This window comes from Melospiza melodia, chromosome 22 (assembly GCF_035770615.1).
Source record: "Melospiza melodia melodia isolate bMelMel2 chromosome 22, bMelMel2.pri, whole genome shotgun sequence".
NCBI classification, from domain to species: Eukaryota; Metazoa; Chordata; class Aves; order Passeriformes; family Passerellidae; genus Melospiza; species Melospiza melodia.
Genome location: NC_086215.1, coordinates 12,292,107 through 12,317,285, shown reverse-complemented (window position 1 = coordinate 12,317,285; position 25,179 = coordinate 12,292,107). Strand labels below are relative to the sequence as shown.

The 25,179-nt window shown below is 44.9% G+C and overlaps 1 protein-coding gene across 7 annotated transcripts in view; it reads left to right on the top strand.

Annotated features, from left to right (window-relative positions):
- DENND1A (DENN domain containing 1A) overlaps positions 1 to 25,179 on the top strand; it is a 147,183-nt gene that overhangs the window by 47,507 nt on the left and 74,497 nt on the right. For all 7 annotated transcript variants that reach the window (XM_063174438.1, XM_063174435.1, XM_063174437.1 and 4 more), the window contains exons 5-9: positions 558 to 677; positions 16,591 to 16,660; positions 17,170 to 17,250; positions 19,283 to 19,336; positions 22,923 to 23,033. In XM_063174438.1, the coding sequence (XP_063030508.1) occupies positions 558 to 677; positions 16,591 to 16,660; positions 17,170 to 17,250; positions 19,283 to 19,336; positions 22,923 to 23,033 (436 nt within the window). The remainder of the gene's footprint in view (positions 1 to 557; positions 678 to 16,590; positions 16,661 to 17,169; positions 17,251 to 19,282; positions 19,337 to 22,922; positions 23,034 to 25,179) is intronic.

Genomic DNA, 25,179 nt, shown 5'->3' with positions numbered 1-25,179 from the left:
TTTGTTTCCTCTAGGCACCGAGTGTGTACTCTCCCACAAAAATTGCTTTTTTGCATGTGGCATCATAGAAGAGAATATTTTAAGGCCTGTGGCTGTTACTTAAATGGCTTTGAGTTTACCAGGGTATTTGTTGCAGTTGGTAGGAGTGACTTGTAAAGCTACATGTCAGTGCAAGTCAGATTTCTCAGTTCTCAGAAAACCTAAAAAAACCCTAGAACATGACCTGAAATAAGTCTTAATTTCCTATAATTAGAAGTATTTGGGTTATATGAGAGAACATGGGGTTGGTTGCTGGTTGATAATCAGAACCATTTTCTTTTAAAGATAAACTCATTATTAGTATCCTCCCACACTTAAAAAATGGGAAAAATAAACCACAGACCCCCCACTCCTCCCTCATCAAGCATATTTAAGCTTCTGGAGGGTGCATACTTTGTAGTTAATTTTTCAAAAAGCTCTGCTGAAAGAGGAAATGTTATAGGTTCAATGACTTGGATGTGATACTTGACACGGAGTTAGCTCAGCAGTAATTTTTCTCTCCTGCTCTCTGTTTCCAGCCATGCCATTAACCAAGTTGGACAGAACTTCACCTTTGTGCTCACAGACATTGACAGCAAGCAGAGGTTTGGGTTCTGTCGCTTGTCCTCGGGGGCCAAGAGCTGCTTCTGTATCTTGAGGTAGGTCTGTGCCTTGGCTTCTGCCTGGCTGCAGGAGCAGTGTGTGGCTTTGCAGTTACACTGCAATTACCACTTCCAGCTGGTCAGAATTATTCCCCTATCTGCTCCTCAAAGTCACTGTTCTGCTGCACAAGTGGTGCAGAATCCCTTGCACTTGGAGTTCCTCTGTAGATAACTGGGTTTGTTTGTAGTCAACGTTCTGGAGTTAACAACGTGGACAAAAAGTCTCTTTGCAGTAATTTGATATGACATAGCATGATGGCAGCTGTTATCTTTAGCTGTCACAACTGATCTTGTTAAGACATTTTGTGGACATTTGTACATGCAAGTTTTATTAACAAAACATCTGTTGGTAACTGAGAGGATGTCACTGATGCTCTCCACAGCCCCACAGTTTGTGTGTGTGAGCCTTCCTCTGTCCTGTTGAGGGTTTTGTGAAATGGGCCAAGAGGCTCTATCAGAGCAGTTTTTCATAACCTCCCAAAGCCATGTCCAAAAATGATGCCAGTAAAATCAATTTTGATGTCTGTCAATATTTTAGTTCCATTAAGAACTTCCATGGATTGAAGATTTTCATGTGGCAAATGGTCTGTCTTGTTTTAAACACAGTTAAGAATTGCCTGTCTTCTACTTTCTGCTTTTTGTGTGTTCATGAGGAATTGGAAGTTGAGGAACAGCAGCCCAGGTAAAGCCAGCACAGAGGTGACTGAGGACAGCCAGGGAGGTGACAGCACAGCTGGGGCTGGAGCCTCCCAAATGAGGACACTGCTCTGTGAGCAGCTGGACACATCTGGCAGGGCCATCCATGGCTGGATTTGCACAGGACACAACCAGGGTGAGGGCAGAGGAACACAGGAAATTCTCTTTGTCCCATGTGGGGCACCTGAGAGTGGAGCCCTGGTGTGTCTGGATGTGCCCCTCTGAGCATTCCAGGGGGACATTGCAAAATACAATGCAAAATACACCTCTCCTTGCAGGGAGCTGCACACAGCAATGCCATAGAACAGGAGCTTAATATTTGGAGAATTGTGAGATCTACCCAAACTGCTAATTAATTGAGTGGGAGGCAGAGTGACAGGTGTTTGCTCAGTATCTTCTTCCATTCTGCCTGTGCTGTAGCAGACATGTCAGCTATTATTAGCTCTGGCAGTCCAGCAGCAGGGACTGGATCCTGCAGGCAGGAAGGTGTTTCCCAGCTCTTCCCACAGAGCTGCTCCCCTGTGCAGTTGGGTGCTGCTTCTCTCAGTCTCATGTGGGCAGTGACTGCTTACAGAGGGTAACTTTGCCTGATCAATGGGAAATTAAAGGAGAAACACGGTTTTAAAAAGAAAATCAGAATGAGGAATAGTCTGGGTCCCTTCTTGATCCCTCCTGGGTAAGAGTTCTTTGCTGTCAGCTCCCTTATGTTGAGTGAGTGCCAAGAAGACATGGAGGAGTTCTGTTGTAGTTAAATGCCTTCTGCTTCAACTCAGAACCAAAAAAACCCAACCCCAAGTGGAAGAATTGGGACTCTTCACTTCCTTCCTGTTGCTTCTTCTGTGCACTGATGAGAAAAAGAAAGCTCATCATTAATGCAAGTTCATGCAAGTTTTAGAGGATAATAAAGAGTGTAAATCAGCAATACATGAAATCACTTCCTCTATTCCCAGGACTGCAGCTCCCATTATTGATGTGAATCTTCTCAGTGTCCTTTATGTACTAAAGGATGGTGCATGGTAAATGGGGGGGGTGGGGAAACACGCTGGGAAATGTGAGAACAATAAGTAAAAGCAAATGGGGATGAAAAGAACGTTTGTTTAATTGTTTTTAAATTACAGATTGGATGGCAGCGAGCTTCAAGTATTCCTTGCTATGCTCAGCAACAGTGTAAGAACTAAGTGATGGTGTTTATTAGTAGAGATGATATTCACAGGGTTAGCAGGGATTTTATGGGTCTGGCCATGGTAAAATGGTTTGGAGGTGGAAAATCATCACATGTTTAGATTAGTTATTGAAGAGAAACAGCAGAAAAAAGAAATTCTTTTCACTCAGTGCTTGAAAAAATTTCTGCAATGTCCTGGAAGCAAAGTACTCTGGGGCCAGAAGTCAGGGTCTGGATTTGAGCATTGAAGTGACCCAGAGGCTTTTCCTGTGGATGCGGAGCCCAGCAAGGCGCCTCTTGGAGTTCAGTAGCAGCAGGGTTATCCTGTGGCCAGCAGAGAGGCAATTCCATTTGGCAAGGAACTGCTTGGACTGGTTTAACAAATCCTGCTTGGAAACCTGCTTTTGAGGTAGTTACCACAGCGCTTTTCCTGCTGTAGTGGCTCACACAGATTGAACTCTCTGATAACTTTGAAACCTGCTTTTCCGAGTGCTCTGTGGTGTTTTCAATGTAGAGCCACTGTATTCAGTGTGGAACCTGCCTCTCTTCTCGGGGTTCCCCTTCCCTGGCCCGGTTCTGTCGCTCCCTGGCCCGGCTCGGGTGACCCTGAGCGGCTGCGCTGCGGCGGCGGCGCCAGCAGAGGGCGCGCGGGGGCGCAGGTACGGCCAGGTGAGGAACGGAGCGGAGGGTTTGGGGTGAGGAAGGGACCCCGAGGGTTTGGGGTGAGGAACGGACCCCGAGGGTTTGGGGTGAGGAACGGACCCCGAGGGTTTGGGGTGAGGAACGGACCCCGAGGGTTTGGGGTGAGGAACGGAGCGGAGGGTTTGGGGTGAGGAACGGACCCCGAGGGTTTGGGGTGAGGAACGGAGCGGAGGGTTTGGGGTGAGGAACGGACCCCGAGGGTTTGGGGTGAGGAAGGGACCCCGAGGGTTTGGGGTGAGGAAGGGACCCCGAGGGTTTGGGGTGAGGAACGGACCCCGAGGGTTTGGGGTGAGGAACGGACCCCGAGGGTTTGGGGTGAGGAACGGACCCCGAGGGTTTGGGGTGAGGAACGGAGCGGAGGGTTTGGGGTGAGGAACGGAGCGGAGGGTTTGGGGTGAGGAACGGACCCCAAGGGGTTGGGGTGAGCCCAGGTGAGGAACGGACCGGAGGGTTTGGGGCGAGGAACGGACTGGAGGGTTTGGGGTGATTCCAGGTGAATCCTAGACCCCAGAGGGTTTGGGGTCTGAGCTCAGGTGAGTTCTCATGGCACACACCCACGTCTCCCAGGAAAACTGGAATTCCAGACTACTGTTTCCCGTGAAATATGGTACAAAACTTAGAATGTGTTTTTGAATGATTTTCTTTAGAGTCGAGTAAGAGCTGATGTCCAGTCATCAAATTCTGTGTTCTAATTTGGGAATTTCACACCCAAATGTTTTTTCTTACTAAGACTTTATTTAAGGATTTCAAGATTTTGGCTGCAATGGGATAAATCCTAATAGCTATACATTAAGAGGCTGAATTTTTATTGTTTCTCTCTAATTTCGTGTCAGATTTCACATGGCCTTTTGAGGGAGAATGGTGTAGATGGTTCTGGATTAAGTGAAGAGCTCTGGTCTTTTATTTAAAAAGAAAACAAAAGAAAACCCAAGTTTGTGTAATTTTGCCTTGGTTTGGTTCACAAACTTTCTGGGCAAAGTTACTGGTTTGCAAAGGTCCCATGTTTGCAATGTGATTTCAGTTTTACTGAATTTGAAGTTTTTGTTGGGTTATTCAGGTTTTGTACACAAACTGAAATCATTCTTTTGAAGTGAAATGCAGAAACATTTGTGTGGAAATCCCTCTCGGCCAAAATAGCTGAGCTCTGCACCACTCTTTTTCTAAGATAAAAAGAAATGAATCCATAATAGTTTGTGACAGATGGCAGAAAATGTAACTAACTGAATGTGATTCTGTATGGAGTTATTTGAGGTTTTTGGTGTGATTTGTTGTGAGTTCCTCTCCTCCCCCCTTTCCTTCCCTTTGATTGCAGTCTTTGTCCATTTATTCTTAGGACAGAATAAGATTTCTGAGCAGGGGCCTCTCTTGTGGTGCAAAGTGAGAATTGTTTTTAATTGAGCAGAAACATGTGGAAGGATCAGGAATATCTCAAGGGATTACAGAAAAATTCCAAATTTGTACTACTTACAGCTTGTGTTTAGAGCAGGGTCTGCTGGGAATAAATGTTAGTTAGTGTGACCTGTGACCTTAAAAACTGTTGACATGGATTTCAGCCAGAAACTGGCCACAGAACTCCTTTGTTAGGCTCATTCATAGCTCCTTGAAAACTCCAGTCAGTGAAAGTTGCCAGCTCGAATCTAAGGAAAGCAGAGCCCTTTTTTTCCTTTTTTTTTTTTTTTTTTCTTTCTTTCTTTCTTTTTTTTTTTTTTTTTTTTTTTTTTTTTTTCTTCCCATGCTTTGGAAACAGTGGCCGCCCCTTAACCAGCAAGACTTCTTTAATAGGGCTGCAGGGCCGGGCCCTGATTGGAACTGACAGCTTCCTGGCCCGGGCGTGCCAACTGGCAGGGCCCTGAGCCATGGGACAGACAGACAGACAGACAGACAGACAGCGCCGGGGGCTGCACTGCCCTGCCCTGCCCAGAGCCCCGGGCAGCGCCGCAGCCCCAGGGACCTGCTGGGAGAGTCCAGCCCTGCAGCCCCAGGGACCTGCTGGGAGAGTCCAGCCCTGCAGCCCCAGGGACCTGCTGGGATCAGTGCAGCCCCAGGGACCTGCTGGGATCAGTGCAGCCCCAGGGACCTGCTGGGGACAGCCCAACCCCAGGGACCTGCTGGGGACAGCCCAACCCCAGGGACCTGCTGGGAGAGTCCAGCCCTGCAGCCCCACAGCCCTAGCAGCCCTGCTGGGGGACAGGGCTCAGCCCACAGCCCTGCTGGGGAGGGATAAAACCCAGCCCCCACAGCCCTGCCAGTGCCTACTCCGGGGGAGGAGATGGAGTGTTTGTGATGGGGCTTGTTTTGTAGTAATTGTCCTGCTGTTTTCTAGAATTTTCCCTTTTCATTGATTTAGCCAAAATCAATGTTTTACTTCCGTATCTGTATGATTCTTTGAAGCCTGGCAGAAGATGTTTGGTAATGGCTGGAAATGCTTGGAACACTTTTTTGGACAGTCTGTTTGGTCCTTGAGGGGTATCGACCCTGGAATCCCTGTTCTACTTAAAATGCTTGGGAGATGAAAGCAAATGGCAAACTGCTTCTGTTAGACATGGCAAAGGCCACAAAATACATGTATAAATCATGGGCAATTGGATCTCTGATTCAAAACTGCAACAGAATTGTACCTAATGAAAATGTTGCTGTTGAGTCTCTGATGCCTTCATAGATTTTTTTTCATTATTATTTTTTTATCAGTGGCTTCAGCACTTGCATTCTGCCAGCGAGAGCTGGAGAGCAGAGATTGCTCAGTTCCTTTGCACAGGCCTTTGAGAGAGCAGAGGAGAGGGCAGGCAGGACTCGGAGCTGCAGCCTGACCTTCTTTCACAGAAACTGGAGTTTCTTACAAGCTGGAACTGCAGCAAAGCAGGGCAACTTTCAGTGCTGGGTGACAGGAAATTGAGCTGAAGTGGCTCAGAAAATGTGCGAACGCCCTGAGGGCGTGTGCAGGGCCAGAGGGGCTCCGGGTGCTGCAGGCATTCTGCCTTAACTTGACATGTTTATAAAACAGTTTACATCTCAAAAGTTTAGGGTTTTTACCCCTGTTGATTCGCTTAAACAGACACTGGCTCTTATTTTCAGTTGCTTGTCAGAATATATATGGAGAAGTGATGAACCTAGTGAAGAGGGAGCTTGACATCAATTAAATTTAGCTATCTGCTTTGTGTTTCTTCTTCCTGATACAGTCTCCAGTATAGCTTTTCCAAACTTCCTGTGGTTTTCCATTATTGTCCTTACAAGTTTTACAAGATAGAGATGAGCTGTTTGAAACTGCTGTTCCAGGAAAAGAAGAATAGAATTTTGTATTACATCTGCACTTTTGTTGTCCTCCATTTTCATCTCTGCCATTAACCATTTTGTAAAGACTTCTTCCAGAAAGCCTGTAAGGCCTAGTGTCTTCTCTTGCTCAAGTATCTTTAAATAAGATAATGGTAATTTAAATAAGCTAATAATGCCTTATGGCTGGAGTAGGGGATTTGAAGTCTTTGCTGAAGAAGCTTTGCTCTGTGTGATCAGCTGGTTGATGATGTTTGAACCAGAAGCTCCCTTCTGTTTCTATAATTTTTTTCTCTTACTGTCCACTAGAAACAGAAATTATTTATGTCCACCTAGTGAGTTTGAAGTTTTATCTGCAGGCATGGCTGGCTGCACTCAGATGCTGAGTTTATAAGAGGTTATTTGGTGATATTAGGAAGATGTTTTTTCCCACTGAACGTCTAGATAAACCAGACTGCTCATTGGTAGGAGCAGCCATAAGCTGTACAAAAAACATTATATGACCTGGGAAGTATTGATATTGGAAATAAATATTAAAGACAGGTTTTCAATAGTCAAAGGGTTGCAAAGAATGCCCTTACAGTGCTTGGCATTGGAGTTAAGATGCTGATTTTGTGTTTTACTGTGCATGTGTATATCCACATCATTATTCTTAGTTGAAAGTTGAGCAGTTGTCCTTTACCACCGGTGCTCATTTATTTCTTTCCATGTTGATTCTGGTAGAGGCTGAGCTGTGCATTGCATTAATGTTGTAGTGGGATGAAGTTATCCCACTTGTGGGTTGGTAGCAGCCAGAAGTGCAGGGAGTTGTTTACAGGAGCCCATGGATTCTGCCTTTCTGTGGAAGCATTCAAGCAGCAAGCCCTGCACAGTCTGTTTGGCACAGTAGCTGCTCTCAGCTGGCCCCGTGCCCTCCTGCTGTTAGGCAGGGCAGAGGATGTGCCAGCTCCCGCCTTGTGCGGAGCAGAGCCTGCCTGCAAATCTGCTTGTAGTTAGCCCGGGGCCTTTTGGCAGCACTCTGCAGCCCATTGATTTAGTTGCAATGCTTTTTCCTTAATATTTTCCATCTGGCCAACAATGACCTATAACGACAGACACAAAACAGAGTTTGAATTATGAGCAGCGTAATTGTGCAAATGCTTCCAAGTCTCACTCTAGAACCTGCAGCGATGGGTGCTGCAGCCAGGGGCTCCTTCCACAGTGCTGCTGCAGAGGAGAAGCCTTGGGGCTCTCTAGTTCCAGCCCTGTCCCACAGAAATGTGCACTCCAGTTAAACTGGGAGTGTGTTCCATTCTGGCCTCTCCTTGCTGTCTGTTGGTCCTGAGCTGGGGGTGCAGCTCCCACAGCCTCAGCTTCCTCACACTGCACACTCTGCCCGGGCCAAACCCTGCCCTGGGCCAGGGGAGAGAGGGACCCTGGAGCAGGGCTGGGGCAGACAGGGCAAGAACTGAGTATGGAAATGCTCTAGGACATGCAGCAACAGGTTTGGGGCCTTGCACTGTCGGGGATGTTCTGAGCTCCCACCTGCAGCAGTAAAATATCAATGAGAAGGATCACAACAAAAATGTCAAGTGTTAGTAATGTACCACTACTGGTGGAATTGGATAAAGCTGATAGTACTTCATGCAGTCCAGCTACTTCACTGGTCTAGCCTTCTGACCAGAAACCAATTTTACTTAATTAATTAGGCCTTCATGTCACGCCTTCTTTCGTTGCTGAACAACTGTAACAGAAGTAATTAAATCATGTCACTTTTTATTACCTTTGGTCCTGGCTGACTGGCTTGGAAACTTCATCTCAGAGCTAATACAAACTGAATTAGTGCATCACCTTGGGGAAAACCCCCTCCCTGGCATCAAAAAGCAGGGAGGAAGTAGTTAAAGTACAAGATGGATAGATCCTCTCTTCCACAAATGGATCACTTTTGGGTTGCTGTCTGAAGGCTTACAAATGCATCTGTCAGGAGCAGGAGCATCCTGTCCCTGCTGACAGATGTGTACAACATTCCCAAAGAGATTACATGGCAACTTCCTCCTTCAAAACTGGAGCTGTGGCAGAGCCCTCGGGTTATGCAGAGGTAATTGGAGACGCTGGGGCTGATCCAGAGGTGGAACTGCCGAGAGGAGCTGCTTGAGTAACTTGTGCCTGTTGTTCAACAGGAACCCTGATCCAGGCACTGTAATCATGGGAGAGAGGCTTTGTGTGCCTTCCTAGAGGCAGAGTTCCCTGGGCTATGCAGGGAGCCCAAATAAAACCCCTCATTTGTAACCCTGGCTGTTTATGAACATGCTTGATAAGGGACAGATCTTCCTCCACACTGAGCATTACCTGCACTAACTCCTCAGTGTGTTTTAGAATTTATTATTGTTTGAATATTCAGAGAAAATGATTGTGGGCAGTTTCCTGGTTTAATCATTTGCTTAAGCTGATGGTTAGACAAGAAGTCTCATAAATAAAAATTGGCCTTGCTGGCCAGGAAATGGGCCAGAAGGACTTTGCTGTTAATTAATGTCACACATTTTCAGGGATTCTGTGGATAGGTTCATCAATGGTATTTCTGCAGGTGAAGATCAAGTGCTATAATTTTATGTGTTTATTTTTACATCTGAATGTTTGCTGTGAATCCTAAACCATTGTACAGGGTGGTCATAAAAACCTTCACTCAAATATCCAACTCAGACTTGATCTTTGTAGCCTTTCTATTGACATCTTGCTCTGCAAGTGCTTGTTTGCTGTAAGTAAGGTGATTTTTACATGCCTAGCCCAGTTCCTTGCATTCTCAAATTATCAGTTGCAAGTACCACAGCGCCGACATAATCACGAATTTTTCACTTGGCTCTTTCAGCTCTGCTTGTGGTTTAACTTTTATGACTTCCTACCAACTTTGCTTATTATTAGGAGCTGTGTGTGCTCCCTCTGAGTATGTGAATATTTCTTCCCTGTGATGAAGCTCCCTCCCTGTGAAGGGAACTGTAAAACCTCTTGCTTCACTTAACTTTGTTTCTTGCCAGTAGGGAACACGAGTGGTTTGGGGAATGCAGAAGAGAGGTGCATGTAATTGATTTCTGCTCTGTTACTGAAACACCCTCATTGCTACCCCAATGTCCTCTGTACTGATTTGCCACAGTGCAAGGATTCACTGTTGTGTCTCAGAACTCACACACAGGTATCACAGGCACACACCTGATGCTCAGCTTTGGCTGTTCAATGTGTGGCAAATCCCTTTAGCAGCCGAGCACAGCTGGCTGCTGTGCAGTGGGGCTCTTGAACAGAGGTGTGTAAAATTCTTCTGGATGAGGCAAACTGATGCAGAGTCCCCAGGCAGGTGCAAAGAAGAGATGCTTTATTGCTAAAACCAGGCCTTTTTAAGCAGCTAGGCCTTTATCAATTGCATAGTTTTAAATCATAACAAACATAATTCAACCCAACACCACGATATGAACACGTAATGGGTACAGAACTTATCTGCCTCTAATTCAGCTGAGTCACTTTCCCATAGCCCTCTTCTACCTAGCCAACGTAGCAGGCCTGAGCCATGGTTTTACCAGGGTAACAAGGCCTTTACTTTGTAAGGTGTTACCTATATGCAACATTTTTCTTCCCTTCAGGAACTGATCTGCATTACAGATGGTGCCACCAGCTCTGTCCCAGAGTGGCTTTGGAGCTCGCTGCAGCACGTGCCAGAGCACGGGGCTTGGTGACTGGGAGGGAGCACTTTTGATTTATAATAAAAAGTTCATAATGCTACTGAAATTTCAGCTGAAACTTAGTACTAGAGGGCATAGCTTGACAAGCACATATGATTGGAGTCAGTAATGAAAAGGAGCTGTTTCTCTGGCCAAGGAAAAAGGGTTAATTTGCATTGGGATGAAAAGGCTGTTCAGGATCTACTATTTCAACCTGTGATAGACTTAACAGCAGGCTTTGATCCCCAAATGAAATGTGATGGATTTCAACTGATGCCAGATGTCTCAAACCTAGTGGGATCTCTGATTGTCTGCCACATCTAGAATTCTCTCTTCCAGCACTTTCATGTATGCTTTTAAACGTGGTTTGAGGAGAGAGATTCCTTGACAAGCTAAGCCTTTGGAATCCCCTCTCTGTATTGTCACTTTGGTGGGGATCTTGAGGCTCTCATGCTGTCTAGTGCATCCTGCTTTTTAAAATCAAGCTTCGTGTACTGAACTGCTCTAACTCCTTCATAACCAATTTTTTAAAGTCCAGATAATTTAGAGGCAGTATAATCTGTAATTTTTCTCAGTTTAAGGCTGTTCTTTACCCTCTGCATATTTGTTATTTAGAACATTTTACCCTGGCTGAGTAGAGCCATTGGTCAGTGTGTTCCTGTTGGTGTTGAAGGGAACACAACTGTTGTTTTTGTACTCCAAGGATGTCTTGTTGCATTTCATATATCTCACTATGAAGTGCCAAGCCCTTCAGCATGCCCATCTTCTCACCCAGTGGGCTTTCTGGGATACCCTTTGCCCTTGGGTTTAAAGAAAGCATACAGACATAATTGTCAGGGTGTGCTGTAAATGCAAACAAATGTTTCTCTTATGTACCTTTATTGCTGTCACTCCTTCAGTCCTTTGCTCTCAAACATGCTTGAAGGGTCTGTGTTGGTCTTAAACTAAGCAAAGTAAGCACTTGCTGTTGGCAGTTATTTCTTGAGATGCTCCATAAGATGAGATCCAGTTTTGTGGGCTTTAGTACTTCTAAAATATGTACATGAGTCATGCTTGAGCTGCATAACTTTGAACTGAATCATGGGATGATCACTCATGGGTAATAATCAAGGGAAGTTTGTTACAAAATTGGGAGAAATGCAGGAAGAAAAGACAAGGAGAGGCAGGGGTGCAGCTGGCTTTGTGCACTGGCAGGGGCACTCACAGTGGGGCAGGAAACCTGAACAAACAAATAAACAAATCAGTGAAAAGCTGATGTTCAGAGGAGGCTGTTGGCTGCTCCTGGAAGGGAAGGTAATTCATCCACATGCACAGGGGTTGCTATGGAGATTTGGGGTGTCTGTGCTCGAGCAGTGTGAGTGTGAGTGTGAGAAGGTGTCAATAGACTGAGTCTAGAGCACAGAATAACGAGGCACTGGGGCCCATGAGGTGCAGGGAAAACCTGAGAATTTCCCTGAACTGAGAATTTAGCCTATGAAATTCCCAGATGAGCCTGGAGATGCCTTGGTTCTTTCAAATGCATTTTGTAAAGATGCTGCAAACACTGGGTGACGGAAGGAAAATAAGGTGGGAAAAAGAATTTAATAGTGTATTCCTGCAAGGAAAATAATAGCATGTGGAGAGTCATCCCTCTCCTGAGCAGAGAAATGGGATTACTTTTAAAAATCTGTAGTTTAATGTCATTTTACTTCATCTTAACTGTAAAAAATTAAGGTGAAATTTAGAAATAATTAAAAAGGGAAATTAATACTTTTAATGAAGGGAAGGAAAAGGTGTTTGGATTGTGTGGTTTTGCTATTTAAAATCATGTTTGCATAGAAGCCCTGAAGAGCATTGTGGCTTGGCAAATATAACTTAGTTCATCATTAGAACCATTACTAACTTAAAATAGAATGTGATTCCATGATTAGGAATAATGCTGGCTGGGGGAGAATCATTAGCTGCCAGGTACAGGAGGATGGAAAGAAGCAATACTGGATTTAAGTTTAAATTGCAGAGTTTTATCTTTAAATACAAGAAGTCCTAAGATAACAAGTCACCAGGAGACTGGAGTAACTTTTGATATGTTTTCCATCCTTGCATTTTTTCAAACACAGTATTGGGATTATCCACAGAGATCCTTCTGAGCTCCTGCTGAGGCCCTGTCGTTTGTCCTGCAGGAATTGACAGGCACTGCGAGTCAGAAAATGTGTCCTGCTTCACCAGGAGCTTTCACTGGGTTCATACAGTGAAATGAAAAATGGCATAGTAGTAGTAGTAGTAATAATAATAATAATAATAATAATAATAATAATAATAATAATAATAATAATAATAATAATAATAATTCCATCTCTTTTTCAATCTGCTGAATTTCCTTGGGATTTTCAGCTCTGTCCTAGGTGTGCTGGAGTTTTGCTGTTGGTTGCAGTGATGGTGTGGAGGGGACAAGGGGAGGAGCAGCTGCCCATGGGGCACAGGTCACTGCTGCTGCAGTGTCACCCTGCTGGGCTCCAGGCTGACATCACTGCCACAGCCAAGGACCTGGGCACCAGGCAGGGAGTTATTGTTTGTTATTATCTGTTCTTCAGAGTCCATGAGTGAGGCACTGGGTGTTTTAGTGGCACATGCAGGAGTAGTGCTGGCAGAAGATGCATTTGGCCTGAATTTCCTCGTCCTTACACTTTTGTCAGTGAAGTTGGTGATGATGTGTCTATAGTTCATGTAGTAACTGGGGTCAGGATTGTATTTGTAGGTCACTGTAGATTATTGTGCTGAGCAAAAAGGTCAAGATTTGGGAACTCCATGAAACCAATCCTGGCTAATACAGACAGATTTTGTAAGCCTGTCACCACAGAGAAGTGTGCCCATCTGCAAAATGGAAATGACTGTTCTGTTTTGCAAGGGAGATGGCAGTTGGTTATGCTGTTATCAAAATATATATAGTATGTGTTATAAATAAATACGTGTTAAAAATTCCACTTCTGATCTGTGTGAATGGAAGGAGTAAAAGTTATGTGTGCTTGCAACTCAGTCTAGGAGGAGATGCTGCAGACATGTGTGGATGTCAGGCTGGTTTCTGAGTCCCACTGATTGCAGACAGGAGTTGTGCCTGAGTGCAGCTCAGCTGTGCACGGCCCAGGAGCCGCTCTGTGCTCCAGGGGTGGGAACCAAGGTGGGGCTTCACAGCTCCAGGGGACACCAAAGGTGCCACAGGTGCCCTTCCACGAGTGTTGGTGTCAGCACACCAGTAAAGGCAGTGCTGGAGCTGGCAGTGTTAAACATTACTTGTATAAACAGTTGCTATGGTAATTGGCAAATCTTCATAAATCATTTGAAAAGGCCCCCCTTGCCACTAGGGTTTGCTGCTGCTGCACTGGAACGTGGAGAGGTTTTGCTGCCAAGGTTCCCAAAGCCTGGAGTGCTCCCTGGCACTTGGGTTTGGTGAGTTCTGCACTCTCAGGTTGGTGTCCTGCTATTGCATTCTCCTCTCTGGTTGCCTGCTGCAAATAACACTGCAAAGTCTCTCCTGTTTTAAGTTGGCTTCACTGCACATTTACCTTTCTAAGAGCAAGCCAAAAGCTAAGGAAGAGCTGAAATTCAGATTGTTTTTGTTTTCTGTGCTCAGACACAGCCCTGCAGGGGCTGGGCTGCCCTGGGGCTGGAGCCCTGGAGGGAGAGGCTGGCTCTGGGCAATCTCACTGCAGAGCTTCCCTTCCTTTGCTTAACCTCTGACCTGGGAAAACAAGAGTTCATCAAAACTTCTGAGGGAGCTAAGAGGAAGGGGAAGTGTTTGGTTACAAATTAAATATGAGCAAGTCATAAGCCATAAATCTTCAGTAGTGCTACCAGTTGTGCTACTTAAGGTACAGAATATTTTGGGTTATAAACTCTGCCTGTGTTTCTTTGGAGGGGTGTTTAAAGGCTGCCTTGAGGATTTGCTTTCTTTAAGAAAAAAAAAATCCACATTTTTTTCCTCTTTCCTTTTGGCAGACATCTAGAAGCAAATTCAGATAACTGTATTTCTTGGGGGATTTTTTAGGTTTTTTTCAACTTTAACTGGTCACAGTTTGGGTCTAATAAAAGCAGAACTGGTTTATTCTTGAGTAGTCAACACACAGATTAAGTGATGAAGTAAGAGTGTTGAAGATGGCAGGATAAATCAGTTTTCTAATGTATCCAGAAATTTTGGGATAAGAGAGATCCTGAATTGTGTGGTGACAATAGAGGGGGGTGACAGCTGAAGTGAGATTGTCTGCATAATTTGCACAATTCTGTGGTGGGTTTGTCTTTGTTTGTCTTGCCCCTCTCTTGAGCAAGAGCCACACAGATGCCCATGTGTTGTGGAGGGATGAGTTCTGCTTCAAATACCAGCTCGTTTCCTCAGATTCCAAACTGGGACACTGTCCTCAGAAGGGGAAGTTATTCTCAGAATAGAAAAAGAAGCAGTTAGGATGAGATGCTAACCCATCATTTGGAAACAAGGAGGAGGGAATGTTAAAAAAAGGACAATAGGTTCATCAGAGGATACTGGGGAAGAGAAGGGAAAGCCAGGGAGTACAAGGTAGCAGAAATGGGGCTGTGTCTGCGTCTGTGGGGGTTTGCTGGTGTTCTGACATTGTGGGAATGTGAGATGTGTGGGCTGTTCTTATTGGAGTCACAGAGGCTCTTTCCTAGCGCCCAGTAAAAATGTGAGGTTGCTTTGGGCTGGAGTGTTCTCATGGCTGGAGCCTGCAGCTGTGCCGTGCTGGGTGTGTGCAGGTAATGCAGGAACCCTGGGGGCTGCAGGGGGCTCAGCAGTGGGCGCAGGGCCTGGCAGGGCAGGGCAGGGCAGTGGGCACAGCCCCGGGCAGGGCAGGGCAGTGGGCACAGCCCCGGGCAGGGCAGGGCAGGGGGAGCTCTGAAGGACACCCAGGTAATGCAGGAGCCCTGGGGGCTGCAGGGGGCTCAGCAATGGGCGCAGGGCCTGGCAGGGCAGGGCAGGACAGTGGGCACAGCCCCGGGCAGATCAGGGCAGGGCTCAGCAGTGGGCACAGGCCCTGGCAGGGCAGGACAGGGCAGGGGGAGCTCTGAAGGACACCCAGGACCTGCCCCCATCTGGGGCTCAGCGTTACCCCCTCGGGTCCCTGCTCTGGCTCCCCTGGGGAGGGGGAGGCCTGGGGGAACCTGCTTTTGTTTTCCTCTTTTACAAGACACGACACACAGACATTGGGAGCACAGCAATGGTTTTAAGGACTCTCATTTTAACTCTGTAAATGTATTTTTCTGGCCAAGTCCCTGAGCGATTAGGTGGAACTTTTAATGGTGCCTCTGTGGAAGCAGCTTTGGTTCCCCACTGCCAGGGAGCTTTCTGCCTTCCTGCTTTTCTGTCTCCTCAAACTCTTTTGATAGATGCCTTGCAGGGATTTGTTTACCAGGTTCTTAATCTCTACTTAGCAGATATGTTTGGAGAGGATTTCTTGTTACCCTTGTAATGGCTTTTAACTCTGATGAAGTTTATTTAACTAAACAGAAAGAAAGAAACTTATCTTCTACCTAATCCTTCTGGATTGTTTACAATATAATGTCAAAGTTAAATGCTGTTTAAAGTGGTAATTGTCTGTCTTTCTCTCTATTCGAATACACACTCTGTAAAGATGTTTAGAGCGAATTAATTTCAACGATAATACTGTCATATAACATGAAAAGTTAAGTTGCTTATCAGTATATTTTGATAAGCTACTTACATTTTACAGTAGCATTTGCAGGCTTCAAACAAACGCTAATGATGGAGTGCCAGTCACTTTGTCTGTCTCATAGAGAGTTTCTCACCTCATTTATCACCAGAGCTGCTCAGCCAGGGACCACGGGGCACTCCATTCCTTACAGCTGTCAGGATGTAGTCATATTTTATAAAAACTTTAAATCCTGTCTGACTATATCAAAATAGAATCCATTTGCTTCAGAAAGCAGCTGTGATTAAAGAGCATCAGGGAGTGCATCTCTGGCTGGCTCTGCATTCGCTGCAGCCGAGGGAAATTCCTGACTGGTGTTGGGAGAGGGACTGAAATACAGAAATACAGAACTGTGCCATGAAAACTGTGCCATGAAAACCCTACCAAAACTGCAGGGAAAAGGAACACCCTCACTGTCTTACTTTGTGCAGTGGAGATGTAAAGTAAATGAAAAAGATGTGACTTTTCTGCGTGTTCCCCTTTTGATTTTCTTTCTTCCTCTCTTTTGGAAGTTGTGTGCATGTACTGAAGGTGAAGTTTCTGTTTGACTGAAGCAAGGGCCAGGCCAAATACAGTGATGGAATAAGGTTTTAAAACAATTAAAAACTGAGATACTGATGATTCAATTTTCAAAGTCCACTTGTATTAGGATTCAAACCAAAATAACTGTCTTTTCTTTTTTTCATTTTTCTTTTTTGTTCCAGTTACCTCCCGTGGTTTGAAGTCTTTTATAAACTGCTCAATGTCTTGGCAGATTATTCAGCAAAAGGACAGGTATTATTCTAAATACTGACCCTCCTTTTCCTATCCCACTATCAAATGAATGAGGGTGAGAAGATGAAAGAAGCTGTTTGAAGAAGTGCTTCTATCAGAGATGACCATGTGAATTATTAATCTGTATGATGCAGTGATACAGAAGATCATATTCAGCTTGGCAAGTGCCTCTGAAAAATAAATACACATTTAATTTTCTTTTTGAAAAAGATAAAGAGCAAGACTGTGGCTGTGGATCTGACCCAAGTCCCTGCAGCCACCCATGCTGGCTTTCCTGACTCCCTGAGCTGTGTTCAGCACAGCTCCTGTAACTCTGCAGCTCCCATATTGCAGGGTCCCATCAGCCTCTGCCAGCTGTCTGATCCAACTTTGGCATGGGCAGTAAAAGTAGAACTGATCTTACAAATGCAAAATGTTTACCCACCCCTCTGGCCTACCCTGCCCTTCTGCCTCAGGGTTTACTTGTGCAGCAGTGTTTGCTCAATATTCCTGGTTTATTCTCATTTCAGGATAGTCAGAGGAGTGAGCTCCTAGAAACATTTCATAAACTCACCATCCCTGAGCCAGGAACCTCTGTTCATCTTGGAGTGGTAAGTGTGGGGGGAGATGAAATCTGAGGTGTTTAATATTCATTCCATGCCATACCAGAGGAATGTCCAAAGCAATCCTCTCTCCTGGAGCTTGTACACAGGTGGTGTTTTCCTGGGAGGGGCTGTGAAATTCCCTTTTCACAACTGGGGCCCTCTGCTTCCCTCTCCCTAACCTCAGATGTGTTTGAAATGCAGTGGATTGGAGGAAGGCAGTATGGATTCCCCTGGGAATGTCTCACCCTGCCCTGGGTGACCTGCAGGAGGTCAGGAGCACAACAGGACATTTATTGCCCCCACTCTGCACAGCTCCTGGCCCTGGGGGTTTGGAGGGGGAGCAGGCTGAGCAGCAAACAGGCACTTACCTGGCACAGGGACTGTTAACTGCTCATCACATTTTCTGGCTCCTCTTCCTTCCCCTTGCCTCAAAAAACCTCGCACAACAAAGCATTTATTTCATTTTTCTGTTTTGTGAGAAAATTAGGCAAGCTCACTGACAGTATAGATGTGGGATTTTATTGATAGGATTGTATTTTGAATTGAATCTTTTGGGGGTTTTGTGTTGATTTTAGCAGCCCAGCCTCGTGCTGCAGGCTGTGCTGAGCACTGCAGGTGCTCCTTGCTGCTGCTGCCAGCTGAAAGTCCCTGTGGGCCCTCCTGGGAAGGCTCCCTTGCATTTCCTTTGCTCCCCTTGAAGCACTCTCTTGCTCCCCCAGGGCGGTGTGCCCTGCTGGTCCCAGCTGGCCCTGGGCACGGCCCCAGCCCCTCCAGGACCCCTCCTGAGGAGCAGCACTTCTGCTTGGGGATGAGCTGTCTCCCAGACCAGGGGCACTGGGGATATTCCAGTTTTTTCATACCAGTGGTTCCAAGGAATGCTGCTGCCTGTCTCCCCTTGTCTCAGACATTTCATGGGCAATGGAGCAAGAAAGGATAGAAAAAAGCAGCCCAGGGACCTGTCTTTCTGATTTTATTTTGGCTGTTTGTGAGCCATTGAAGGGTCAGAGTGAGGTTCCTCTGTGTGGTGCAGCTCTCAGTGCTGTTCCTCTGCCGTGGCATTGCATCTTTGCAACCAAACCAAAGCAAACCAAAGCAGTGAAGCATCAGAAAGCAAAACTTGTGTTTCTCATTTAGTGTCTCCCTTCAGTGGAGCTGTGGTCCCTGCCTGCTATTTCAGGTTACTGCCTGATCAGGAAGCACTGAGATGGCTGAGATTTGTGTGCAAGAGAATTGTGCCAATTGTAGAGCTATGCCAAGGATGGAACAGCCTTTGAGGCTTCAGCCAGTAATTAACAAGTAGCCCTAAGACAAATTGTGAAAATTTTAAAGATTATATGAATTGTATGCAAGTTCCCTTCTCTCCTTTCCAAAGCCCTGACCGAGGATCATGGAAGTCATCTGTGCTCAGACTGGGAGCTGCACTGAACCTGGGCTCCTGGAATGCAGGCAGTTAAAAATACTGAACAGTGTCATGGATTATGAAAATTTGAGAGCAATATGGTCTGGCAAAATGTGCTTTTAGGGTGTATAAAAGTGACCTAGAAGTTTGCAGTATTTCTCAGGTAAGCAGGCATTGAGCCTTAGGAAGCATTTCCCAGTACATTTCCACAATTGCCCCTTGGCTGGGATGAGCCTCTGTGGTGCTGTGGGTCACAGGAGGCTCTGCTGCTGCTGCTGCTTCCTGGGGTCCATCCTGCCGTGGGCAGGGCAAGGATAGCCTGAGTTGCAGCCTGCCTGGAGCTCCTGCGATCTCTCACAGCCCCTGGGAGCCTGACTGTGGCAGCAGCTCTGGAGAACAAAACTTTCCAGGAGCATTTGATACTTTCTATCTTACTGCATTTCCTGTTGCCCCTGTGATCTGTGAACCCAGCCTGTGGAGTCCAGGGAGCTCAGGCTGATAGTTGGTAACAAATGTTCTGTCATTTTTACTGAGCTGAGCAACTGCTGTTCCTGCTGATGCCAATACCAAGCAATAGATTTAGATTGCTTTGATTACTTTCAACATTATTGAAATAATCAATATTTGCTCTTTTTGTAGCACTCTTACTTTACTGTGCCTGACACCAGAGAGCTTCCCAGTATACCTGAAAATGTGAGTATTTGGGAGGACCCTACACTTCATTGTTTCCATGTAATGCCAGCAGCTACATAGATAACAAACATTGATCTGTTTGGGATAGATTTTATTCTATAAAATACTGAGCATTCAGGAGCTGCCAATCTGCATGTGTGGTTAAAAGCTGACCTGAGTGAAGGAGAAGGTACTGATGGGCAGGTTGATGTGGGTAAAACAGCAGCTCTGCTCACCCTTCACTTCCACCCCTCTGGAACAATGACCTGAGAGGGCAGGGAAGATGCTCTGCTTGCTAGATGGCTCCTGAGAATGCCAGCACACCTGGGCCCTGCAGAGCCACTTTTTGGGAGACTTTTTAAGCCTCACACAGCCGTGTGTGTTCCAGCCTGGCTCAGCTTTCCAGCCAGATGATGAGTCTGTGGGGAGACAATGCTGGCATTTGCTTCTCTTAAATACTCTTTAATGTGCTCCTGCTCTGTCTCAGCCAAACTCCTGTGCCTGACATCTCAGTTTTCCTCCTGAGCATTTTGCGGTCGGTCTCAGCATCATATCCTTCAGCTGATGGCATGAAAGGAAAAAGAGAATCATCAAGACATTCCATCTCATTTGTGGGTGATTTGTATAGCAGATAGCATTCGGGGCTTTTTGTTTGCCTTTCAAAACACTGTTGCTGCTTTTTCTGTGTTGCAGACTCTTCATACTGACACATATTCTGACAGGAAATTTAATAGATGTGCTCTTTCTTCTGAGGTGCTTTATTTTTGTGCAGATATGATATGCTGGGCATAATTCAGGAATCAATTCCTGAGTCTAAACCAGCCATCAAATCTTGTCCTAATACATAGAATCATAAAATCCCAGAATGATTTGGTTGGAAGGGACCTTAAAGCCTATCCAGTGCCACCCCATGCCATGGGCAGCAGCACCTCCCACTATCCCAGGGTTGTGTAATTTCTTAGGAGGTTTTTATCTACCTGTTAAAGCAACCTTCCTGTGGAAGTGGAGCATATTAGGGAATAATACAAGGAGATTTAATGGGCATAGTCTGCTGTATTTTAATCAATTGACCTGATTTATTAAAAGTTCCACACATCTTACCCGGAATTGCATTTAAAACACATATTAGCAAAAGTTTTAGTGGTGCCAAATTTCGAAGTTGGATGTGATGATGACTGGGGAGCTGCAGAGAGCTCTGTTGGGAGTGTTGACAAACCTCTTGGAATTACCTGACTTTGTGTCAGATCAATGTGTTTAGTGAGTCACAGAGCCATTTAATTTAGCATGGGCACTTTTCTGTACCAGCAGCTCATTCCCTGCTTCAGGAGATGTGAGTTGTGTGATGGATGTGTAAATGCAGAGTGACTACAGAAATAAATGGGGCTGGTTGCAGGAAATACAGTGCAAGACTGAAATTCTTGGTACTAGCTGTTGTGTTTCAGAAATAGCAGGTAAGTTAACAGGCTGAAATGATGGTGTTTTCTTGGGGCTGATGTCCTGTGTATTTTTGTATCACTCAGTCCATCTTCCTCTTCTGATAGTGGAAGAGAAGAAGTGATTTTTAATCTCAAAAGTCAGTGTAGTCAGTGTATGCTTATTGATATTAGACAGCAAATGATCAGATGGATGATTGATCTGGGAATAAACTTTCAAAGGAGTGTGAGGGAGCTTTGTAGTGCTCTTGGTGAATTTTGAGAGGAGTGGGGATACCTGTTCTGAAAATCCCCCTTTTTATTGCCCCAAGAAAGGTTTAAATCCTAGGAAGCAAAATACATAACAATTACCCTGCAAACTGGAACGCTTTCATTTGTATTTATTTAACTCATTCATGGTTTTGTCACTTACGAGACATGTCTTTCAAAATACATGTGTAAGTCCCAATTTCAGCTTCAGAGCTGACAGCTTTCTTATAAATACAACTTCGAGGGAACACGTGAATCTCCTCAGTACCAATACATTTCCATGCAGCCCACATGGTTCCCAGGTGTCCTTGGCAAATCTCAGAGAGCAGACAAGACAGAAACCTTATAAATCCTTCCATCTGAAGGTACATTTGTGTGTCATGTCATCACAATAAAGTCGATGAAAGAACAATTGCAAATCGAGTCCCCACGTCTCTTCCTCCCGCAGTGGAGGCTGCTGCCTCACAAACAGATCCGTGTGGGGCAGGGCTGCATCCTCAGGCTGGATGCAGGGGCTGTGTGCTGCTGGTGCTGTGCCCCTGAGCTGGGTGCCATCAAGGGAGTTCAGGGCTCCTTAAAAATTCCTTTAATTCCCACTATTAGCAGGAATTGTGTCGTCACGCGCTGTGTTTTGGCGTGGTGGAAGGGTGGGTGAGAGGGGGAAGAAGAGCCTAGAGAAGACAGCTTATGTTTAGACAAAAATATCATGTTAATCAGCACAGATGGGATGAGAAATACAGAAAAAGTACATGATAGTTTAATAGGTTTTTGGCAAAATGTGTTGGCTTTTTTTTTTTCCTCCTTTGACTGTACCTGTCTGTGGCTCCAGCTCTGCTGTAACAAAGACCTGAATGATTGTTTTATTTTACATGTTTGAAGCCAACCATAATGAGCTCAGTTTTTATCCCTCTACATACTGGTACCAAAGTCTCCCAAATACAATGCTTAATTTTCCTTCAGCTCTTTGTGTTTGGATGGCAAGCTGGGGAACATATTTTTGCACAGTATGAAGCATCTTGGCAGACTTCTCAGGCCAAGTATCTTGGATCTGTCAAAAGTGCTAATAGGCTTTGTTGAGCTTCTTTAAGTTTCTAAATCATATTTGCTTTTTGCTTTTCTGCACTTTTTTATTTAAGGATGATTAAGATTGCACTTGAATTCATGACTAATCTAATTTTTCTCTCACATGTGCTTTTTGTATAAGGCTGTCTTTATCCTATAGCAACCCTTTCATGTCTGTAAGAAGCTATTTGGAAACAAATTCCCTAATTCAGCATTTTTTGGTATTACCTTTTCCTCCACCTCTCCCCTTTTCTTTAATTTCTCTGTTTTAAGAAGTGAAGTGCTCAGAGAGAATTCCCTTCCTCCTTCCTCAGGTCCCCAGGGCAGTGCTCCTGTCTCCCACCCAGGGATGTCCCCCAAGGGAGGGGCTCAGTTCAGACAACTGGGTCTGTGTGTGTGAAAGGACCACATGTGTTCCAATAGTCAGAATTGTTTTAGCACAGGCTGAGCTCACAGCCAAATTTGATGTACTTAGAATTGGCCTCTGAGTGCTGCTTTTAGTTTTGGGATGTGGGTTTTCGGTACTTTATCAGGCAGCTTTGAAGTCTCCATAAAAGTGACAGAATTTTTTTTTTTCTCAGAGAAGTATCATGTATTCAAAAGCTGTGTGTTAAAAATCATCACTCTTATTACGCCAAGACCCAGCTTCCCAAAACTTAGAGGAGAGATACTGCAGTTAGAAAGGCTTCTGCTATAAGATGAAATCCTGCTTTCTTTTGTTAAGCCACATACTGGATGTAGCACAATAGAAGGATGAAATCTCTTTGGTTTGGGGTTTTGTTTTGGTTTTTTGGTTTTTTTTTTTGTTAAGGACTCTTGGTTTTGTAATATATGAGTCAAAAATGATTTTTCTCTCTCCCCAGAGAAATCTGACAGAGTATTTTGTAGCAGTTGATGTCAACAACATGCTGCATCTCTATGCCAGTATGTTGTACGAGCGCCGCATCCTCATTTGCTGCAGTAAGCTGAGCACTGTAAGTAAAATGCACAAGAATGCACTCTCTTGACAGTATTTAATTTCTTTTAATCACAGTCAGATGTAGGAAATTAACAGATTATCTCCAGGTCTATCTTTCAACCTCAGTTATGCAGCCCCAGCTCAGTTCTGTGCCTTATTGTGAGGGTTTTGTGGAACTTCTGTTGGCCCCTGATGTTCAAAAGAATTTTTTGGGTACGGGCATTTTTGTGGCTGTTTGGTACATGAATGTTCAAAGACTTATGCCATGATGAAGTCCTTTATTCAGAATTTACTTGACAGGGAAAAAAAAAAAGATAAATGCCACTGTCAAATGGATATTCCAGTGACCTCTCCTGGATGGACCAGAGGAGTGGGCTGAAGTACATTGACAATGCACAGTTTTGCAGTTGTGTTTGATAAGGTTTAGTCTTAATGCTCCTTAGGCTCCGTCAAGTGTCTGAGAGATGAAAGCTGCTGAATATTCTAGAGTACTCTCTTCTAAAAATGGCTGGAGATCAAAACAAGCACAGGGCTTGATTCAGTTCAAAGTTTTGTGTTATGCATTTCAAGGTTTAGCAGTCAATAAGATTGTGATTTTCTTTATGAAAGCAAATGCTCTGTGGTTGTGTTTGCTCTGTAAATGGCTATTGATTGCTTTCCTTTGTGAGTGATGAAGATGGTTTAACTAATTTTGGTTTCTAGTGCTGTGGGCTGAGCATTCGAGCTGTCCTGGCTGAGGTACAGCTGCCATTTCCATTTCCTGGGGCTGGAACTGGTGTCTGGCTGTACCACCAGAGCTGCTTGGTGCTTGAGATTCAAACTGTTCCATGGCAAGGCTGGAGCCACAAACCCTTGTAAGGATGGTCTGTCAGCACAGGGCAGAGAAGTGAGAGGAGTAAGACCTCAGATTTAATCTCAGAATAACTATCACAATATCACTTTGAAAGTAAGTGAAAGGAGAATTATAATAGCCTCTGGCACCTAATAACAATTATTAATAATGTTTACAATCAATCCCACATTTAACTGAAAGCATTTAGGTATTGTAAAGTTTAATAACAGAAAACTTGTAAAATCTTAACTTCTCTATCTGCCACATGTTCTGTGTCCTCACTACTAAAATAAGGAAAATTCCATCCAGGTCTGGTAATGGAATAAAATGAAGGAGAGGTGTTTATTTCAGCAACCTACAGAATGAAAAGAACAGTAAATGATCAGAGAGGAGGGAAGAAGAGAAGGGCTGCCCAAAGCATTTCAGAGGTTGTGTGGTTGGTTGGTTTAATCTCTCCCTTTGTGACAGAGCCTGGGAAGAGGAATTACTTACCTGTCACTGTGCTTTCCTTAATGAGCCAGTTCACAAGTGGGGCTGGGTTTTTTTCCTCTCTTTCTGCTGTTTCTCTTCCTTTTGCCTCTGTCCAAGATAAAAGCACGTCTGGTCCTTGGGAGGGAGGGGTATTCATACCGTGTGTTCTTAGCTTACAAGTTTCTCTATAAACTGCTGGCAGCTTGGAGTGCAGTGTGAGGCAGGTTGGAGGAGCTGGGCCCGAGCCAGCGGCTGCCGCTCGCCGTTCCAGCCCAGGAACATTCTCTGCTCCCAGGCTGTGCTTGGCAGTGCCAAGGCCTTGTCCCTGGAAAGGAACTAAAGCCCCATCCCCGAGTGCAGCCAGCCTGGGGGGCTGCTCAGGGGCTGCTGCCTTTGTCTGGAGCTTTTGGCTTTGTAACACAGGACTGGGAGGGACCTGTTTGCAGTTCATTTCTGTTAGCTTCAGACTCAGGGCTTGAATTTAGTACCAGGTAAGAGAGAGAAAATGAAACTACACTGGGTAGAAAGGCTTTTATGGTGGAATGAATTCTGTGCCACAATACATGATCTCAGATTCAAATTTTGATTTTAAATATCCTTACATCCTTAAGTTGAATAAGATTTAAAGGTAACGTTACAAAGCTGTGTTTGTTAGCTATTTTATAAACCATATGTACTGAACCTATGGAGGAATTATAACTGTTTGCTTGGATTGTGTTCTTCTTCTCTACAAATGGAAATGCAGATAATTTCTCAAAAATGTTAAAACAGGTACTCCTGTTAAATTTTGTACATATTCTGTGATCTAACTCCTGAAGGAAGGCAGTGCAGTGTATCTGCTAATAAAGCATTGGTAGGA